The sequence below is a fragment of the Gaeumannomyces tritici genome (genome assembly GCF_000145635.1).
Source record: "Gaeumannomyces tritici R3-111a-1 unplaced genomic scaffold supercont2.4, whole genome shotgun sequence".
Lineage (NCBI taxonomy): Eukaryota > Fungi > Ascomycota > Sordariomycetes > Magnaporthales > Magnaporthaceae > Gaeumannomyces > Gaeumannomyces tritici.
The window spans coordinates 3149644-3168912 of NW_008804548.1; the positions used below are offsets into that span (position 1 = coordinate 3149644).

The window sequence follows — 19269 nt, forward strand, 5'->3', positions numbered from 1 at the left end:
GGGGGAGCATCGCAGGTCGGTCGAGAGAACAAGAACACACGTCAAACCGGTCCCCCTCGCGCATCAGCGAGTTGTGCAGCAGGTGGCGGTAGACCTGCGGCTTGATGAGCACCAGGTCGATGAAGAGCACGACAAAGTCGTGCTCGACGTACTTGTCGCAGAAGCGCCCGCAGTTCTTGCACACCGTCAGCCGGATGTTGTGCCCGCTCGACTTGTCCCCGGCCCCCGAGTACTTGGTCCATAGCGTCTTGACCGGGTGCCGGCACTCGATGCAGATGGGCATTATTTGGCGCCGGCGCCCACGGGGCGGGCCGCGTTCAGGTCCGGCGGCGTGGTCGTCGAGCGTTTTCGGTGGTTGTCGCGGTCAGCCGTTTCGTAGGTATATCGTCATTGCGCGTGTCGAGTGCCGGCGGGCACAATGGTGGGTTCGGAGGGTGCTCCAGGTGGTGGGTATGAGGGACCCGGCGCGGATATCAAATGGCCAGAACGACAAGTCGCTGGCGATGGTTTGGAGGGCCGCGAAACCCTAACCCCGCCACCAAGCCCCCAGCCCCAGGTTGCGTTCAGGAGCATCCATATCTGAATGCCACCTACACTTACAGGAATTAGTGAATGCGAAGACAGAAGACTTTTTTGAACGCCCTACATAGATGAATGGAAAGAATAACGGTGATAAAATCCCTGTATATACAGATCGCATGCCCAAGCATGTAAAAGAGAAAAAAACAAAGAAAAACAAGTGAAAACGCCGCTTTATGCCTGAAGGGGTAAAAACTCTCCCTCTTATCCAAATATCCTCTCCGCGACAAGCTGTATATCTATCTGCAACTTTGACGCGATCATGCAATTCTGAGCAACTCGCCCCTGGCGGGCCACGGGCACATCTTCACCATGCATTCGGTCCCCTAATCCGCCTTCTTCCCCTTGCCCACGCCTCCTCCTCCTCCTCCGCCGGCTGTCGTCCGACCCCGCAGCGCCGAGCTGTTCCCACCGCTCCGTCCAGACGAGCCCGCGGCGTTACCCGATGAGCTCAGCAGGTTCACGGCGCCGCCAGCCCGCCCGTCGTCGCTGTTGGTGTCCTCAAGCTCTATGAGGTCGCTGTAGCCCGTGGTGTCAAAGTCGCTCGAGTGGCGGGCGTGGGACTGCTGCTGTTGTTGTTGTTGCTGCTGCGTCTGCCGGCGCAAACCGGGGCTCATGGATCCGGACGAGCGCTTGGCGAAGGCGCCTCGCAGCCACATCTCGACCGTGGCCGCCGCCTGCTCGAGGCCCGTCCCGTTATTTCCCGCGGCCGCGGCCGCAGCCGCCGAAGTTCCGTCACGGCCACCTTCAAAGGGACTTTCCACGATCCCGTTGGCCTCCGGGTTGAAGCCGAAGCGCGCAGTCTCGGAGCCCATGACGGACATGGACGGTAGCGAGCCGATGCCGATGCCGGGGAAGTGCTTGTGCGCAAAGACGTTGAAGTAGTCCTTCTCCGGGCCTGGCGCGCGCACCGTCCTCCCGAGCGACCCGACCCCGCCCGGCCGCCGCATCCACGCCGGCCTGTGTTCATCCTGCCCAACACTGCCGCCCCTGCTCCGGGATGACGGTGACGGAACTGACGCGCTGTATGCGTGCCCCGCCCCCTGGGGCCTGTTGGAGAGCCCGCTCAGTCTCCGGGAGGATGTGCTGCTGGGGCTGTCGATCGACTCGGCGAGGTTGATTCCTGGCAAATCCATCGATCCTCGGGGGGTCGAAAGGGTCGTGGTCGTGTGCACGCTCTTCTTCCTCCGTGGGGGGAAGTAACCAGTATTCCTCCGTGAGACCCGCGCAATCTCTATCGGGCCTTTGAAAGATTCTAGCGCCACCCACCTGACGTGCGTCCACGGGTGTGCATCTTCGATTGACGGTGGTTGTTCGGCAAACTTTCCATTCGGGGAGGGACTAAAGAAGTCGTCCACATCCTTGCTGCCGCCCCCCTTCCCTGGCGTAGTCGCCAGCAGGTCAACATCCTGAGAGTAATACGTTGGTGGACCGCAAGTTCGGCCCTTAATCTCACATGCGTCCACGGGCATTACCAGGAAGTTGCGTATTTGTATGTTGTCCCTCGACCACAGCCCGTTGGCCTTCCGGAAAGCGTCCTCTCGGCAGCGGTATTTCAAAACTATGCCGGCATACGTGTCCGACGGCTGGACATGGTGGATATAGGCGAGGTACTCCTCGGGCTCCTGAGTGGCGCTGGATCCTCTGAGATTCTCGTCTGAGGACCGCCGCTTGAACTTTCCCGCTACGTCGAGCCCCCCGTTGACGCCCTCGTGGCTCTCCAGCACGCTCGCCGTACGCCTGGCCTTGAGAGCCGCCTCACGCTCGGCCATACTACCGGCCGCGACATGGTCAAGATGGGGCTTCTGCTTGGAGCCCGGTGGCTCAGGGCCCCAGGCCTCGGGAGCCTGTCGAGGAGATGTATGCTCCAGTCGGTGCGTTGGCCGCCTGGCACGGCTTTTGTTGCTTTCTCCTTGCCGGTCCGTATCACTCGCGTACGGGCTCTCCCCAGATAGTATGGACGAGGCGAAGCCTTGGACCGAGGCCCAAGCTGGCGCCAAACCACCATCCCACAGCCCCTTTCCGAGCGAGGAGGAGCTCGCTCCGCCGCCGCCGCCGCCGACGATCCAAGAGGACGAATCGCTGGCTCGCGAGGACGAGGGGTTCCGGGAGTTCCGGGAGCTCGGGGTGGGACTCACCCGGCGACTGGATGATGAGCTCGTCGGGCCGGCGGCGAGGAGGGAAGTCGAGGTAGATCGGGACTTGGAGCCGTCGTCGGTTAGGCCTGCGCTGCCGGCGCGGCGCTGGCGTGGGCGGCTCGTGGTCGTGGAGGCGGACATGGCGGCTGGCGTCTGGGGCCGTTGGTTGCAGGAGGGCAACAAAAACACTCAAGGCACGGCCTCGTCCACCCCGACACGGAGCGTCCTCAGTCGTGGCCAAGCCGTATTCATCAGATCACCGGGCCCTCCGTCGGCGCATGTGGAACGACGCGGGGCGGCAGCGGCGGCGGCGGCTTGGAGTTCGGGACGAGTATCGGCTGGTAGATGGCAGTGCGTGGGCGTCTTTGTCGTCGCTTCCGCGAGTTTGAGTGGGATGGTATAAAAGGTGAGAGCACAAATGAATGCCCGGTGCCGTGCGGGTTGTTAATTGGCTACCGATTTATTTGCTTCGAGCGTGCTTGTTGGTGTCGAGGCAAGGCCGAATCCGTCGATAAGCCCAAAACGAGCCCAAAGACGCGGGGAAATGAAAGGAGATGCGGGGGGCGGTTCGATTCGCAGACCCGCGGGCTTCAATTGACAACTGTCAAAGACTACAATGCGCGCTGGCGGTGTGGTGAGAAGGTAGCAACAATGCTCTTTTGTTGTCTGGTCGTCGTCTGACTTTCTTGGCCGACTCGTGTGGTTGCTCCCCAAACGAATACGTATCCCTCCCACGGCCGCGCAGCTGTCAATGAGCGGGACAATGGAGTGAGCAGGCTGGGCCGGCTGAGTGGGTGTCCACCAAACACAGCGGGACAGCACTGATGGGGGGCATGGGGGAGGGCTCGGCTGCGTTGCGGATGGCACCGTGTCCCACACTGTCGCGCGGGCGCCCCTGTTCCAGCCGCTAAATCTGGCACAGGCACTGCACACTTAGCACGTGGATCCGGGGCGCAGCGCGCTGAGCTCCCAGGCCATCACCTAATGATATCCACCACTAGCGCATTGCCGACGCTACTGGTGGGCTTTTTTTACTTGGTACGTCCCAGACTCCGGCCCAGCATTGAACTTAATTCGACGGGCTCCATTGATATCCATGGCCATGCGACAAGAGCAGTGATTTATTTCCCTTTTAGCCGCTTGTCTGCTTCCACCCCGTTGCATCGCGGCACTCAGTCCCAAAGCAACATGAACACAAGAATTCGCTCAGCTAGCTCTCGGCAAGCCTCGTCAGCTTTGAGGAGACTATCAGGACAGTGTGGACCGAACTATCATTATCTGCTTACTGGAGACACTGTGTAACAACAATTTCAATTCGGATTGGCGACCTTTGGTGATGATGCACGACAACATTTGATGAACAAAACCAAGATTAAAACACTGCCTTTTAAAAACAAGCGTGCCTTTCCTAACTAACGCCATAAACCGCCTCGAGAACCCGATAGTTGAACATGGCTTCTATCCAATTTCTCCTTACGTGGTCGTTCGTTTCTATATCCCAGACGTCCAAATTTGACGATATCTGGTAGATCGTACATCATAGCGTTGTGTGACAAAGGAAAAGAGGATGAAAGAGTCAGAGAGAGTTCGAGAAAAACAAAACATGCCCTCCGAGGATTGCTCCAGTGACCGCTATTGCCCCTCTTGGTACAGCTGGTAACGCAGGCCGTCGCGCAGGCCGTCGCACACGCCCGCGATGGTCTCGTCGGCGACCCACCGCAGAATGGTGCCGAGGCCGTTGCCGACGCGGTCGTCGACCATGGCGTACGACGCCTTGCTCACGCTGCCGATGGTGCTGGCGGCCGACGTGCCCATGCTGGCGAAGGAGCTGGCCATGAACATGGTCTGGCGCGTCACGCGCTCCGGGATCTGGTACTCGTTGCCCACCCGCACCACCTCCTGCACCGCCGTGGCGAAGACGGACAAGAAGAGCCGCAGCATGAAGATGAGCCCCGTCATGAGCGTCCGCACCGTCCTGTGCACCGGCGACGGGCCCGCGCCCCGCAGCCGCAGCATCGACACGGACTCACCGCCGCCATGTGCCGAGAGCTCGGGCGACGACAAGCCCGACGACCGCTGGAACTCGTCGCCGCCGTTCGTCAGGCCGTTGCGCTGCCGTAGGTTCGCGTCATGGCGCAGCGGGTCGGGCAACGAGCCGCGCAGGATGCTGACCTCGACCTCGTCCAGGTCGCGGGGGAGGCCCTGGAGCAGGTACGCGATGCCGTCCAGGTAGGCGCGGCGCTCAAAGGCCGGGTTCGGGTCTGGGTTGGACGGGTCGGCCTCGGCCTCGGAGTCGCGGAGGAGCTCGCGTCCGCGCCGCTGGAACTTGCGGTCGATGCCGGCGCTGGCGCCCGGCGCCGCCGACGACGACGCTGACGACGACGCCGTCGAGCTGGACCGCCGCGAGAGCCGCAGGAACTGAAAGCCCATCCTGCCCCCGGACCGCGGCTGCGGCGGCGCGGCGGCGTACTCGACGACCTCGCGGGGGCGAACCTGCCTCGGGGTCGAGTACTGGGCGATGTCTCTCGGGTCGGCGGTGGTGGTGCTTTCGTCGGTGGTGCTCTCCATGTCCTCCTCGACGACGAGGCTGACGTCGTCGGTCGAGAGCGGGCGGAGGCTATCGGCGGCGGGAAGCGGGGTCTGTGATTGCAGGACAAAGAGAGCGGCAGGGAGGAAGGAGGTGGCCTTCATCATCCTCCTTTGGCTGACTGATCGCCTGAGCGAGGGGATGGGCGGGATGATGGCCTGGATCGAGGTCGGGAGGACCTCGAAAATGACGGATATTGGCCCTGCGGATAGACCTCCGTCTTGTGAGGTTGCCACCATGATGGGTGGGTTGGCTTCTGACGACGGCGGCGGAGGGCAAGGGCAAGGGCAAGGGCAGCAGGGGGAAGATAGCCGAATTCGAAGGGGGAACCGCAACGGCGTGCAGAAGAACAAGCCGATGCTCCGGCCTCAAGGGCCTTACGTCTGACACAATTTCACCCAGATCCGCATGAGTGAAGGTGGGAGGCCTTTTTTTTCGGTTCGGGCTCAGAGCTCCAAGGTTTCCCGGCACCCAGAAGAGGCTGTCTTATCGGTACGGAATGCTTGGGTGTGTGGCGGACCCTCGACGCAACGCTGGGCCAGCCTGCGGGAAGCTGAGTCGGAGACTTGTGGGTGACAGCTGAAACAGTGACAAGGGTAAGCAAGAGAGACAGACGGATGCCAGCGGGAAAGAGAGTATCGGCCGGCGACTCCAAGAGCCAGCAGCCAGTAAGTTATGGGCACCCGCAGGTAGGTTATCTACCAAGGGCGGATACTTCCCCCAACGGTGAAGAACGCGAATTAGGTGAGTGAGAAGCGAATGGCAAAGGGACTCGAGGCGCAAAGACGGGCAGCTGCAGGAAGAATGAGAGAAGAGAAGAAAAGAAAAAAAAAAGAATGCAGTGAGGTCAAAGTTGCTTGCACGAGCGAGCCGAGTCCCGCCGAATCTGTGCGGCCACCCCCGGCCACCTGGGAACCATGCCTGTACGTGAGGGGATTAGGGGTGCAGACTCAGCAGAAGAAGCCCGTATCAGCGGCGAAAGCTTGCGCATGCACGGTGGGAAAACGCTCGTTTGACCAGGCCGCAACCGCTGAAGCCCCGCCACCGACCGGCACGTTTGACGGCAGCGGGTCGCTTTCACATGCTCGCGGGCGCTGGAGGGAGGCAAAGACAGAGACCAGGCCCCATGCAGGCCCCATTCCGTCAGACCGCCCGCAGGGCTAGAAAACGGAGCTACGAGGAGGCGAAAAGAGGTTCAAGTGTGGACGAGAACTAGGGTGGAGGAAGAGTCACAGGAATGGAGCAGGACTAACATTGTTGACCGTTGATGATGATTTGAAGTAGCGTCACCGCGTAACAAACCTTGCAAGCCACTCCCAACAACATGGCGCGCTATTACAGCCCACCCACACCCATATGGGTCCATTCGAAATGCAAAGTAAATTTCGAGGTCCGATGCCAAGCCTGTGCTTCCCCCAATCTCTAAGCATTCCTGTAACGGCACTCAAGCAGAAACACATTGGTCAACGGTGTAGAAGACATTGGACTGGATTGTATATATAAAAAAAAATAACACTCCGACAACGATTCCGAAAGCAAGGCCGATGTCGACGACAAAACTAGCAAAAGGAAAGACTCGGAACTGGACAAACGGGGAATCGAACCCCGGACCTCTTCCATGCTAAGGAAGCGTTATACCACTAAACCATTCGCCCCGCTTCTTGGATGGGCACATTAGTGCTAGGGTGGGCTTATAACCAACCTGTCGTGCCGTAGTTCCAGCCAGGTCGCCAATTTCGACCATCTTCGCACCAAATACAAGATATATTTTTATTCTAACAGTTCACTGCGTATCAATTTATGTGCAGTTATAATCTCTCAACTCTCAATGTGCTGGGTTTTTTTTCTTTTTGGTTCATCGGGGGTTAAAACAAAGCCTTCGGTAAACATTTTCGCAGTAAAAATCACACACGCTTCAGCACATGTTAAGTCCTACAACTTCACATCCACGAGGGCCAGGTCAACGAGCTCATCTTATGTATGCGGACACACATATGCACACAGGTTACTCAATCTCCACGATCCTCTCATCGTCATCCACCTCCTCCACCTCCTCTGCCTCGTCCCTCGCTAGCACCTGCACCAACCGCTCGCAGGCATCCTTCGCCCCATCATGCTCCACGCGCATGTGCGTCTCTCGGATTATGGGGTAGACCTTAACCTCACGCATAAACTCTCTCCCCTCCCTCGTGGTCGTGAGTAGCGTCAGCGTCTCGACGTGTGTCTGTATGATGTTGTGGTCTGCCTCCCTCTTCTTGTCCGGCGGCAGCAGCTGCAGGTCTGGGAGCATCTCCAGCATCTCGTCCTCGTCGTAGTCCTCGTTGCCCATGATGGGCAGCAGTACGTAAGAGAGGATATTGACCTCGTCCTGGGACAGCAGAGTCGGGTGCGATGGCACGTCGAAGGCCACGTTCTTGATCGTGCTAGCCACACCCCGCCTCCTCACGTCCGACTTGTGCTCCGTAAAGACTCGCAGCTTGGACAGGGGAACCACGCCATCATATGGCTGCTTCTCGACAAAATACTTGCGCACGTCGTCGTGCTTGGCCAGGTCTGCGAACAGGTAGGCGAGGTAGTCGTAGTTGGCATGCTTATTGTATGAGCCGTCCACACCCTTGACGAAGAGGTCCATAAGCTGGTTTATGATCTGATCGTCGGACCCCAGCGGCTCAGGCGCGCTCTGTTTCCGAGACAATATGTCCTTGAGCGCATCTGACTTGGCGAGATTCGCCAGAAGCATTGCCAAAAGATTCGCATTCTCTTCTGACGGGCTCTGGTAGGATTGCGCATTAGATCGTGAGCTGAATGGGTGTTCCGACTTATACGTACCACGATGCGCGCAAATACTGTCTCTGTGAACTTTTGGTCTGAAGCCAGGTTCTTGAGAATTTCTTCGTCTGCGGAGAGGTTGACGAGAATATGGATGGCGTGGACTGCGATTTTCTGTAAGACAAATTCACAGGGGCTCGCATTAGCGCACTTGTCCCTTGACACGGGAGGCGCATCTTGTTCAAGGATCTACATACTGGATGATCTCGGATCAGAATCTTGAGATTCTTTATCGGAGTGAGCTGTTCGCTCTTAAAGACGGCTACATCGGCTGTGGAATAAGGTACCAAGTGCTCAACAGCAACTTGGCGGATTTGAGGATTCGGATGGGCGACAAAACCGACCAACTACAGAGCCATGGTATTTAGCGACCCTCCGTTGCAATAATGAGTTGCGATAGGGGGCATCTACCTACCTCTTCGAGTTCCGTCGGCATCTTCGCAGAGTCCGGATCGGCAATCTTGTGACAAAGGGAATACAATGCCGATCTAGCAGTCTGTCCTCAGCTGTGAATGGATTCAGCAAGGGTGGAATGCAGTATGCAGCGTTCTGGCTGTTCGCTGCAGCTTCCAGTGATGCCTTTCACCCATTCGCGCATAGGGATGCGGGGCGGGATGGAGACACGGAGCCAAATGGAAGGGAAAAAAAACAAAAAACCCCCGTTATCCGCTTATCGAAGATCCACATATTAGCATCTATCCAATCAACGTGGGCTATTTTTGCACATATGGGTCCATTGGTGGCTGACCGCACGGCAGAAGATGGCACCCCGCCATCAACACAAAAAAAAAAGTTGTTGCGAATGCCAATCAAGTGTTGCGCAGCTCCAAATACTACGGAAAGAACGCAACCAGAATTGCGACTGTCTGATAACACCGCCACGATGCCCAAAGCTACAACACCGACCTCGCGCTCGCGGCGCCATAACCCGCTCGAATCCGACATCCTGGCCACCGGCGTTCTCAAACAGAAGGCCCCCAAGAGGAAGTCGAAGGAGGCCGGCGAGGGTGACCAATATGTCGACAGCAGGGCCTCGCAGAAAATCTTGGCTCTAGGCCGGGAGCTGGAGGAAGAAGACCGAAAGCGCAGAGCCCCGTCAGGCGCCCGCGATGCCTTCGCGTTCGACTCGAGGGACGACATGGACGGGCCGGACTTCGAGGAGTACCCCGACGACGATGCTGCCTGGGGCTCGGACGAGGAAGTCGAGGAGGTCGAGGTTGACCCGGAAGACCTAGAGGCCTTCAACCGTTTCCTTCCCGGCGGCGGAGACGACGACCCACTGCTGAAGCTGGGCTGGGGAGGCGGCCAGGAGGTCGAGCAGGAGGCTCCGACGAACCTTGCCGATATCATCATGGCCAAAATTCAGGAAAAAGAGGCCATGGATGCCAGGAAAGCACGGATATCAGCCGTGGACGAGGACGTGCAGGACCTGCCGCCCAAAGTGATTGATGTTTATACTGTGTAAGTTGGATTGGACCGACTTGGTAAGGCTGCATGGGAGACGAGCAACTGGATGCTAACATATGCCCTGGGCTTTCAGTATCGGCGAAATGCTCGCAAGATGTAGGCACAGAGTCCATTCGCAGACAGGACCCGTTTCGGTCGCCTGGTACTAATGATGAGCAGATAAATCCGGAAAGCTGCCGAAGCCGTTCAAGGTCCTCCCAACGATCCCCCGATGGGAAGACATTCTCTCCATCACCAATCCTCACCTCTGGACCGCGAACGCCGTGTTTGCCGCCACCAAGATTTTCTCCTCAGCCAAGCCCATAGTAGCTCAGCGATTCATGGAGCTTGTGGTCCTGGACGCCTTCAAGACGGACATTTTTGAGCACAAGAAGTTGAATCCCCACATCTTCAACGCGCTCAAGAAGGGTCTGTACAGACCAGCCGCTTGGTTCAAGGGCTTTCTGTTCCCGCTGGTGTCTGGCGGCTGCACCCTCCGGGAGGCTGCAATCGTGGCTGCTGTCCTGACGAGAGTGTCGGTTCCTGTGCTGCACTCGGCCGCGGCGATCAAAGGCCTGTGCGATATTGCGGCCCAAGAGGCATCGCAGGGCACCGAGGGCGGTGGCGCCACCAATATCCTGCTTCGCTGTCTCTTGGAAAAGAAGTACGCTCTTCCATATCAGTGCATAGACGCATTAGTGTTCCATTGTAAGTCGCCCCCCAGGAACAGTAGTACGTCACATAACGACCACGCGGGGGTGCTGACGCCTAGATTAGTCCTCCGTTTCCGAAACGCAGACCCGGCCTCTGTCAGGGAAGAGGATGTTGGCCAAATCGGCAAAGATGGGTCAGCGATGAGCAGGGTTGCTCTGCCTGTCATTTGGCACAAGTGCCTCCTGTCGTTTGCGCAACACTACCGAGACCAGATCACGGAGGAGCAGCGCGAGCTGCTGCTCGATCTACTCTTGACCCATGGACACGTGGGCATCGGGCCTGAGGTTCGTCGCGAGCTGTTGGCGGGGAGGGGAAGGGGGGTGCCCCTGGAGCCACAGGGCCCTGCATTCGATGGTGATGATACCATGCTTGTGGACTGAGCGTCTTCGCAGGCCGGTGTCCACAGGTCTGCATGATGCACGGCCTGTGTCTAATGATAACGAGCATATCTGGGCTGTCTGGGAACTGATCTTGGGAGTTTTGGCGTATATGGAGCGTCTTGGGTCTGTGGGATGATTGATGTTTTGATAGACCATTCAAGCTGTGGTGTTGTTCTTCGTTGTTGTGTTCGCACCAGCAGATAAGGTGACGCCGAGCCTACTCGTGGTTGTACGTCTCCATATTTTCCCCTATTCATCTGCACGCAGAAGAGTCACGTGAGGTCCTTCCACTTTCGTGCCAGGAAACCTCTGGGGCGCGTTTCAACCAAGCACTAGCTAGATTGGGGCTCGAGAGAGGCCCATGCACTGCACTTGACAAGACGCGCCTCGCGATCGGAAGAGGACTTTATCTCTTGACAAGTTCACCCGCAACTCAAATTGGATACACTTCTGCTTGGATTGTATTATCTGCCAATTTTTCCTGCAAGGATCTTGAAAGCCACAACCCACCAGCGCATCTCGGGGCAGATCCACGGCCAGGCGTGATGGAGCCGGAATCGGCACCGACACGAGCCAAGCGAGCGCGTCAGGATCTTGACGCCTCATCGCCACAGACGGCGGCAGCATCAACAAAAAAGCGAAAGATCAGTGGGACTGCTCAATCACCGCCGTCATTAGTAGCCGATGCTCCAGACTCTTCCACTTCGGCGAGAGGGCGGGGCCGGGGCCGGGGTCGGGGCCGGGCAGCGTCGTCCGGGCGCGGGCGCGGGCGCGGTCGCGGGGGCAGCAGTCGCGGTGGCTCTCGTGCAGCAGCGCAGGAGTCGACGGCACCTGGAGCGACGCCGGGGGTCCGGCCGGACCCGTACGAGCTGCCCAACTCGGAGGATGAGCGCGTCCCGGAGAAGTCTGCCACGGCCAAGAAGCCGCGAGGCTCGGCCATCAAGCCCCTGGGGAGCAGGGGCAGGGGCGCGGCGCGGGTGGCAGGCAGCAGCAGCATCGGCGTCTTTGAACTGCCCCCGCTGCGGGAGCCGACGGTGAGCCCGACCAGGGCGGTCCCGCTCGCGCCAGGCAACGGCAACACCCCGAGGAAGCCGCTGCCCACGGGACGGGGCGTCGCTGCGGTAGGCTCGCCGGCGCCGGCGCCGCGGGAGGACGATGGCGGGTCGCTGGGCGGCGGCGGCGACGACGAAGCGGAGCCGGACCAGCAGGCCTCGGGCTCGCAAAAGGCCCTGCCCAGGCAGCGGGCGAAGCGAACGCTGGAGCCGTCGGTGACGGTGGTGCGCGGCCCCACGAAGCTCTCGAAGCTCAAGAGCATCCTGACGCCCCACAAGGGCAAGGGCATCAAGGCGGCAGGCGGCCGCAAGAACGTCGCCTTTGACGGCGAGGACCCGGACCAGGAGGAGCTGAGCTTCGCCGACGTGCCTACGACGACCAAGAAGAGGGCCACGCCCGTCTCGGCCTTGGCTTCGGTGCGGGGCACTCCTGGGAGCAGTGGGAAGCGCGGCAGGGTTAGCCAGCGGGAGGAGGCGCAGGCGGCGGCGGCTGCTGCTGCTGCTGTTGCGCAAAATGACGATGACGTGGTGTGTGTCCTCTGCCTCTTGCCTCACTCAGAGCCGCCCAACGAGATGCTCTTCTGCGACAAGTGCGACAAGGGTTACCACCAGCAGTGTCACAACGTCCCCGTCATCCCCGAGGGAGACTGGCTGTGTCGGAACTGTTTGGGCGACGTTACGGGGGAGAATGTTATCAGCGCCATCTCTGCCCCGAGACTGCAGAAGCAGCAGCAGCCCCCACGCAGCATCGTGGTCACAAATAACAAGATTCCCGAAATCTCCAACTTTGGAGAGCACCTGCGGGCATACCAGCGCCTGCTACTCTCCAGGTGCACGGGGAACCGGAGGATCAAGCTACGGGGCCAAGACGAAGCATATAGCAATGCACTACAGCTCGTGGAACAGACCGTTCTAGCTGGGGAGGGCAACTCGATGCTTGTCATTGGAGCCAGGGGGTGTGGCAAAACGACAGTAAGTGCATACATTAGGGCAATTGTCCTGGGGCAACAGAATGCATGTTTTTTTTTGCAACCGACTAACTCGGTCTCGCGCAGTTGATCGAGGGCGTCATCTCGGAAATAGCAGAAGCACATAAGAACGACTTCCACGTCGTCAGACTAAACGGGTTCATCCACACAGACGACAAGATTGCGCTCAAGGAGATATGGCGGCAGCTGGGCAAGGAGATGGAGGTGGAGGACGAGCTCGTCAACAAGACGAACAACTACGCCGACACGCTCGCGTCGCTGCTCGCGGTGCTGTCACATCCGTCCGAGATCGCCGAGGCAGATGCCGGGGTCACGTCCAAGTCGGTCGTCTTTGTCATGGATGAGTTTGACCTTTTCACGACGCATGGTCGGCAGACGCTACTCTACAACCTGTTCGACATCGCGCAGGCCAAGAAGGCGCCCATCGCCGTCGTGGGCCTCACCAGCAAGGTGGACGTTGTCGAGAGCCTGGAGAAGCGGGTGAAGAGCCGGTTCAGTCACCGTTACGTCTACCTGTCGCTCCCCAAAACCCTCGGCGCCTACTGGGACGTCTGCCGGCAGGGCTTGACGGTGGACTACGACGACATGGACATTGAGGGATTCGGGGTGCCATTGGCTGGGCGCAAGGATTTTTACGAGTGGTGGAGCAAGGAGATAGATGTGAGTTCTTTCTTTTCTTGGTGTCATGGCTGTCTGACAACTGTGTTCGTTTTGCTGACTAGAGAATGCTTCAACAATCAAGGCGATGCGGCAGACGCGGGCGTTCCAAGACCATCTGGAGTACTACTACTACACCAGCAAGTCAATCGGGGCTTTTCTGGCGTCGTGCATCCTGCCACTATCAACAATCTCACCAGCGGTGCCTCGGGTTCGGGTACCGGCAGGAACGGGGGCGGGGCCAACAGCAGCAGTGGCGGGGCTGTCGCTCGAGGCGCCGGACTCGAAGCTGGTGCTGATGGAGTCGCTCTCAGACCTGGACCTCGCGTTGCTGATCTCGGCAGCGCGGCTGGACGTGGTGGCACACATGGACACGGTCAACTTTGCCATGGCATACGACGAATACACGTCGCTGATGGGGCGGCAGCGGGTACAGTCAGCGACGGCCGGCGTGCTCGCGCTTGGCGGCGGGGCCAGGACATGGGGCCGGGGGGTGGCCGGGATCGCGTGGGAGCACCTCATCTCGGCCGGCCTGCTCAGGCAGGCGGCAGGGCCCGGCAGGGGCGGGGCGGGCAGCGTCGAGGCCAGGATGTGGAAGGTGGACGTGGCGCTCGAGGAGATTCCGGTGGCGCTCAAGCCCAGTTCGGTCCTGGCGCGGTGGTGCAGGGAGATTTGACAGGATGGTTTGGGGTTTGTGGCTGGCACTAGTAGATGACCAAGTAGAATAGACTGTGTTGCTCAGAGCAACGGCACACTTTGGCCGGGCACGGGCAGGGCAGGGGAGGGAGATGGGCGCATGTTGTGGCGCAGATCAGCACGGTGGAGCTGTCAGTCCACCTGCTCTGCCGCCTGGCCCAAAGGATTAGCACCCATGATATGATTTCTGGTTATCCTTGTTCCTTTTTTTTTTTTTGCCAGATGGAAGGTCAGATGCGGTAATGCGGTAATGCGATTGTGACTCCCAATAGGCTGCGGTTGAGCAGGGCGGGATGACGAGGGTTGCAGGCGTGGAGGATTGGGGTGGTGATGGAATCAGACATATGCTGATTCACAGAAGCGAGATCCACTTGGCGAAATGGCTGAAAAATACGACCTAACAAGGGGATCAGCACCTGACGGAATTGGGTCTCACGCAACCCGATCCGGCATTTTTCAGCAAGACCCCACTTGACAAAACCCACAGATCGGCAAACTGCCAATCCGGTCGGCAAGCCTCCCTCCCTTCGTTTTTCCCGGTTCCCGCGTTGGGCTGATTGGTTCATCGCTTGTCTCGGCACCGTTCGGCTTCTGCGTTTAGGCTTTGGGGGCTGTTCTGGGTATTTTCGTCGCCGGGCCTGGCACTGCCCTTTCCCCAGCACCGCGGCACACCCCAGTCCCGTGGCTTGGACAGCGGCTACTGTCGCCCCATCCCTGATTTTCAGCTCCCACAAAGCCGGAGGCGCTAGGGATATGCACGCTGTGCTGTGCAAACCCAGCCCGGCACAGCTGCCCAAGAAACCAAGCCATGCCACCCGCCAGCAAAAGACCGCCGGACTTTGCGTGGGGAGGCAGCCGCTAGGCTGAGCATAGGGTCTTGGCGCAGCTCTCCAACGTATAAGCAGGGCTGCTGCCGTTCCCATGGGTTCCCATGCCTCGGTGCCTTGGGAACGTCGATACGACTCTTCGAACCAACACCCCATCACCACCACCACGACAAAGCCATTGTTATATACGCCGTGGTCCGACCCAGGAGTAGCCTGGGTATATACGTTAATATAGACTCTGGCCCGATCGCCGTCAGACGAACCACCCGCAGGGAACCATGTCCAAGCGAACCACATACACAGAAATCAGCCCGCTCCCGTCAAACGTCACGCGGGAGCTGGTGCTGGACTTTCTGCACAACCATGTCGAGATGATCGATCTGAACCCGCTCATCAAGGAGCGGCACCCCATCCCCGTCCCCGCCGACGCCCCCACCGACGAGCGCCGGTGTGCGTGGTACTCGCTGACCGACGAGATCAGCTACCTGCCCGGCGGCATCGTCACGGGCGACATCTCGTACACGGCAGCCTTCTCGGACCTGCCCAACGGCATCCAGACTCACTGCCGCGCGCCCCTGGGCGTCGACATCCGCTCCCGCTGGACCCTCAACGGCTATCTGCCCGGCGAGGTCCCCGAGCGGACCGAGATCGGCATCAAGGCCCCCGCCAAGGGGCTCTACATCCGCGAGGACGTCGAGCTGCGCTGCAACGTGCTCATGGCCTCCTTCGTCAAGAAGACCACCAAGCGCGCCCACATGACCCTCGTCACCACCCTCCTCCGCAAGGCCGGCAAGGCCGCCACCGACCTGGCCGCCACCTCGGCCGGCTTCTCGACCGCCTTGTTCGCAGCCGCCTCGCCGCCGGGCGTCAGGTCACACCGGGGCTCCAGCGTCGGCAGCGCTCCGGGGTACACCCCACCGCGGTACAGCCCGCGCCCGTCGTCGCTGAACCCTTCTCACAAGGCCAGCAGCAGCACCACCACGGCTACTGCCACCACCTGTCGGGCGCACGCGCACAGCCTAAGTGATGGCACCGGCAGCAATGGCCCACACAGGAACGGTCACGGCCAATGTGCGTCTCTAGGCGGCTCGCCCGCCGGCACGCCGCACAGGTCGCTCTCCCCGGCACTCGGCGGCGCGTGGCCGCAGCCCGTCAGCGCCGACTCGTCCTACTACCCGGCGCAGCGCCGCTATTCGCCCAAGACACTACCCATGTCGCCACCACAGCAGCAGCCGCGGCGCTCCTACGAGAGCGAAAATCCCGACGTCCCCACCCTCTTCCGCCCCCCGCGGGCGCCCCTGGGCTCGCCCCCAGTCACGGGTGGTGACTGGCATCGTGCCTCGCTCGACAGCGCCAGCGTGCCCGCGTTTTTCCGCACGCCACAGGCCCCGCTGCCCTCCCCTCCCGTCTCGGGCGGGCGGCCCCGCTCATCGTCGGACCGCAGCGGCTTTGGCGGCCCCGACGACGTGCCCGTGTTCTTCCGCCCGCCGCTGGTCTCGCTGCCGTCGCCTCCCATATCGGGCGGGCTACCGCCGTTTTCGGGGCTCGGCGGCGGCGGCGACGTCCCCGCCATCTTCCGTTCTCCCCAGCCGCCCCTCCTGTCTTCTCCCCCCGCCGGCAGCAGCACACACCGGGCCTACTCGCCGCCGCCGCCGACGTACACGCCGAACCTGATGATGGCGCCATCGGCCTGCAGCGCGGGCAACACGCCGGCCGCGGCTGTGCCGCCGTCCCCGGTGTCGAGCATCGGGGTCGAAGACTTCGCGACCACCGCCTCCAAGGGCAGCAGCAGCGGCGGCGGCGACGAGACGGTCGTCATCAGTGGTCTCGGCCTGCGCACGGACAGCGGCAAAAGCGGCATCAACCCGTTCCCGAACCCGCTGCGCATCTCAAAGTCCAACTCCAACGCCAGCAGCATCTACCCGTCCTCGATCCGCCTGGTGCCCCAGGACGACGACGACGAGCACGATTTGGACTCGCCCCAGTCGGCGGCGCGGCCCAAGTCGGGCGGCTTCTTCTACCCGGAGATGAACCCGTACGAGTTCAACGACGCCGACGACGACGAGGCTGACAGCCTCTCGGCAGCCATCGACAGGGCCGCACGCAACGCGGCGGACGCGGTCGAGACGGCCTCGTTCACCTCGTCGGTGGCGTCTACCCCCACGGGGCGGGCGTCTTCGCCATTGGCCCGGCAGCAGCAGCAGCCCTTCTTTGCCGAGCTCGAGGGCAGCGAGGCCCGGCCCGAGGCCAGCAGCCCGCGGCTCATGATGATGCGCAACTCGGCCCAGTACGACTCGCACCCGCTGGCCCTGCGGCCCGGGTCGCTGGGCGCGTCGCCTGTCAACTCACCGCTTGCGCTTCACGAATTTCACTGAACTGTTTGTTTTGTCTTCTTCTATGGTATGACTGTTATGATTGGCTGGATTAGATCAGACAGCATTGACTGCTTCTGGATTCTTTGGTTTGCTCGTTCGTTCTGGAGACGAAAGGAAGTAAAAAAAACCATCAGAGATACCCCTTTAGAGGATACAGAAAGACTGCCTGGCCTTTATGAGTATACATCATATCATATTCTGCGCCGGATAACGGCACATGCGGATAAATATTATTGCTCTTTACTACCTATGATCAGTCCATGTGAACCCAGGAGCAAACCTAGCAGGGTCACGAGCGAGAGGCGAGAATAAAGAAAGCCGATAAAGGTGAATTGAGCACTTGCTGACTACTATGTGTTGTGGGCCGGAGGACGATGGGCAAGAAAACCGTGCCTACAGTTATCCCACAATAACCTGAACCCTGGGACGACTTGGGCTTGATGGGTTCGGGCAGCGGGAGCCGTGGCTCATTGAGCTAGGCCGAGGCGAGTTACTCGTATGTCGACCACACTGGCATGGGTAAAATAAGGAAACGACTCCGGGCATGCTCAACAAAAATAGGCAAAGGGAGATGGAGCCACAAGACGGACTTGGTCACTAAAAAACCAGAGAAAAGAAAGCTTCGGGCACCTATTAATGCCCTCCTTGAGGGGCTAAAGTCATTGGCTCTTGCCTTGATCTCCTCAGTACCTGGACCGGGTCAAGGCCATGGATGACATTCCCAGTACTTGGTGAGGAGTTGGGCGGGGGTGTGCATGGCCATGCATCCTCGCTAGCGTCTCGATATAGCAACAGTTTTGTCGGGGATTGTTGTCAGATAAGATCACAGCTTTCCAACACAGGGACGAAACTAGCAGAAAACACCACGCATGAGATCAAAGCTAGCCCTTTGATATTAAAACCCCTGGGCGAAATTTTGAAAAGCCCCTTCCGCCGAAAGCCCAACTCCTTGAAACGCAAAATACCCAGAGGTACAAAGATCAAAGCAAACAAATCCATCCAAGGCAGAGAACCAGACAAAACAGCATTCCCCAAACACCCATCCATCCATACCTGTAGTTCCCAGAAAGGAAAATGAAAAAAAAAGGCCCGCAGTCCATAACCCAGGAAGAGAGACAAACAAGAGAAAGGACAAGAAAAAGCATGGCCGGGGATCGAACCGGCGGCCTTCGCAAGAGTCTAGGGCCAATGGCGTGGCGGCATATAAAGGGACAGGAACGGGACGGGACGAACGGGAACGCGGCGATATGCCACTACGCCATTTACCTCAAAAAACCCCGCTCAGGTCCGCGTGGTCCGGTTTGGTGGGAGGCAGCCATGCGCTTGCCGGGCACTTGTATGGCTCCGGGGTGAGCAGAGAGAGGGCTTGTTTGGCACGAAACGACCTTTCGATATCCGCGCGCCCGCCTCTCCATCCTTTCTACTCATTCTTTCTTTCTTCTTGAAAGCCCCTCCCCCCCTCCCTCCTTTCTCGCCTCTCTTTACATGGCAAAGGCGCCAACGGCAGCCACGCCAGCGGCGACGGCCAGGCCGAGCACGCCGCGCGCGTCGCGGGCGGCGTTGGCGCCGGCCGTGACGGGCATGGTGGCGCCGCCGTCGGGCTTGGCGGTCGGCACGACGTAGTGGCCGTTGTGGGTGACGGTGCCGACGCGGGCCACGGGGGCGACGACGGGGGCGGGGGCGGCGATGGGCGTCGCGACCGGGGCGGCGCCGTGCACGGGCTCGTCGACCACGACCACCGGGTGCACCGGCTGCACCGGCGCGGGCGGGTAGACGGGCACGACGGCCGGGCGGACGGGGAGGTCGGTGTGGACGGGGACCTTCTGTTGTTGTGTGTCAGTTTTATGGTGATCTTTGGGGACGTACAAAGCAAGACGGGAGAGAGAGAGAGAGAGAGAGAGAGAGAGAGAGAGAGAGAGGAGAGAGAGAGAGAGAGAGAGAGAGAGAGAGAGAGAGAGAGAGAGAGAGAGAGAGAGAGAGAGAGAGAGAGAGAGAGAGAG

The 19269-nt window shown here is 60.0% G+C and overlaps 8 protein-coding genes and 1 non-coding gene across 9 annotated transcripts in view; 3 read left to right on the forward strand and 6 right to left on the reverse strand.

The window, feature by feature from the left end:
- The window catches only part of GGTG_08461 (arv1 superfamily protein), a 1564-nt gene extending 1076 nt beyond the window's left edge, over nucleotides 1–488 (reverse strand). Inside the window, exon 1 of the mRNA XM_009226301.1 lies at nucleotides 41–488. Within this exon, the coding sequence (XP_009224565.1) occupies nucleotides 41–283 (243 nt within the window). The 5' untranslated portion in view covers nucleotides 284–488. The remainder of the gene's footprint in view (nucleotides 1–40) is intronic.
- Nucleotides 489–613: 125 nt separating this feature from the next.
- On the reverse strand, nucleotides 614–3475 carry GGTG_08462 (hypothetical protein). The gene has a single exon (XM_009226302.1). The coding sequence runs from the start codon at nucleotides 2856–2858 to the stop codon at nucleotides 906–908; it is 1953 nt and encodes a 650-aa protein (XP_009224566.1). The 5' UTR covers nucleotides 2859–3475; the 3' UTR covers nucleotides 614–905.
- A 533-nt stretch (nucleotides 3476–4008) lies between these two features.
- GGTG_08463 (hypothetical protein) lies at nucleotides 4009–6482 on the reverse strand. The gene has a single exon (XM_009226303.1). It carries the CDS (start codon nucleotides 5541–5543, stop codon nucleotides 4350–4352), a length of 1194 nt encoding a protein of 397 aa, XP_009224567.1. The 5' UTR covers nucleotides 5544–6482; the 3' UTR covers nucleotides 4009–4349.
- Nucleotides 6483–6887: 405 nt separating this feature from the next.
- On the reverse strand, nucleotides 6888–6959 carry GGTG_20168. The gene has a single exon. It is a non-coding gene; the product is annotated as a tRNA-Ala (tRNA).
- A 300-nt stretch (nucleotides 6960–7259) lies between these two features.
- GGTG_08464 (hypothetical protein) lies at nucleotides 7260–8729 on the reverse strand. The gene is made up of 4 exons (XM_009226304.1): nucleotides 8549–8729; nucleotides 8331–8480; nucleotides 8134–8247; nucleotides 7260–8077 (listed from the first exon to the last, which is right to left on the reverse strand). The coding sequence occupies exons 1-4, from the start codon at nucleotides 8567–8569 to the stop codon at nucleotides 7310–7312; spliced, it is 1053 nt and encodes a 350-aa protein (XP_009224568.1). The 5' UTR covers nucleotides 8570–8729; the 3' UTR covers nucleotides 7260–7309.
- A 287-nt stretch (nucleotides 8730–9016) lies between these two features.
- GGTG_08465 (bystin) lies at nucleotides 9017–10673 on the forward strand (the record flags this gene model as incomplete). The annotated part of the gene is made up of 4 exons (XM_009226305.1): nucleotides 9017–9594; nucleotides 9674–9696; nucleotides 9760–10287; nucleotides 10357–10673. The coding sequence occupies 4 exons, from the start codon at nucleotides 9017–9019 to the stop codon at nucleotides 10671–10673; spliced, it is 1446 nt and encodes a 481-aa protein (XP_009224569.1).
- A 545-nt stretch (nucleotides 10674–11218) lies between these two features.
- On the forward strand, nucleotides 11219–14259 carry GGTG_08466 (origin recognition complex subunit 4; the record flags this gene model as incomplete). The annotated part of the gene is made up of 3 exons (XM_009226306.1): nucleotides 11219–12697; nucleotides 12781–13374; nucleotides 13457–14259. The coding sequence occupies 3 exons, from the start codon at nucleotides 11219–11221 to the stop codon at nucleotides 14045–14047; spliced, it is 2664 nt and encodes an 887-aa protein (XP_009224570.1). The 3' UTR covers nucleotides 14048–14259.
- A 353-nt stretch (nucleotides 14260–14612) lies between these two features.
- Nucleotides 14613–17637, forward strand: GGTG_08467 (hypothetical protein). The gene has a single exon (XM_009226307.1). The coding sequence runs from the start codon at nucleotides 15173–15175 to the stop codon at nucleotides 17267–17269; it is 2097 nt and encodes a 698-aa protein (XP_009224571.1). The 5' UTR covers nucleotides 14613–15172; the 3' UTR covers nucleotides 17270–17637.
- A 129-nt stretch (nucleotides 17638–17766) lies between these two features.
- The window catches only part of GGTG_08468 (hypothetical protein), a 2845-nt gene continuing 1342 nt past the window's right edge, over nucleotides 17767–19269 (reverse strand). Inside the window, exon 2 of the mRNA XM_009226308.1 lies at nucleotides 17767–19092. Coding sequence (XP_009224572.1) covers nucleotides 18751–19092 — 342 coding nt within the window. The 3' untranslated portion in view covers nucleotides 17767–18750. The remainder of the gene's footprint in view (nucleotides 19093–19269) is intronic.

What these genes read in the sequence shown, in the direction of transcription:
- GGTG_08462 (XM_009226302.1), bottom strand. Translation starts at nt 2,858, where the DNA reads ATGTCCGCCTCCACGACCACGAGCCGCCCACGCCAGCGCCGCGCCGGC.
- GGTG_08463 (XM_009226303.1), bottom strand. Translation starts at nt 5,543, where the DNA reads ATGGTGGCAACCTCACAAGACGGAGGTCTATCCGCAGGGCCAATATCC.
- GGTG_08464 (XM_009226304.1), bottom strand. Translation starts at nt 8,569, where the DNA reads ATGCCGACGGAACTCGAAGAG. An exon ending in TGCCGACGGAACTCGAAGAG is followed by an intron (nt 8,481 to 8,548) that starts GTAGGTAGATGC and finishes ATGGCTCTGTAG; the next exon opens with TTGGTCGGTTTTGTCGCCCA. An exon ending in CAGTATTTGCGCGCATCGTG is followed by an intron (nt 8,078 to 8,133) that starts GTACGTATAAGT and finishes CAATCCTACCAG; the next exon opens with AGCCCGTCAGAAGAGAATGC.
- GGTG_08467 (XM_009226307.1), top strand. Translation starts at nt 15,173, where the DNA reads ATGTCCAAGCGAACCACATACACAGAAATCAGCCCGCTCCCGTCAAAC.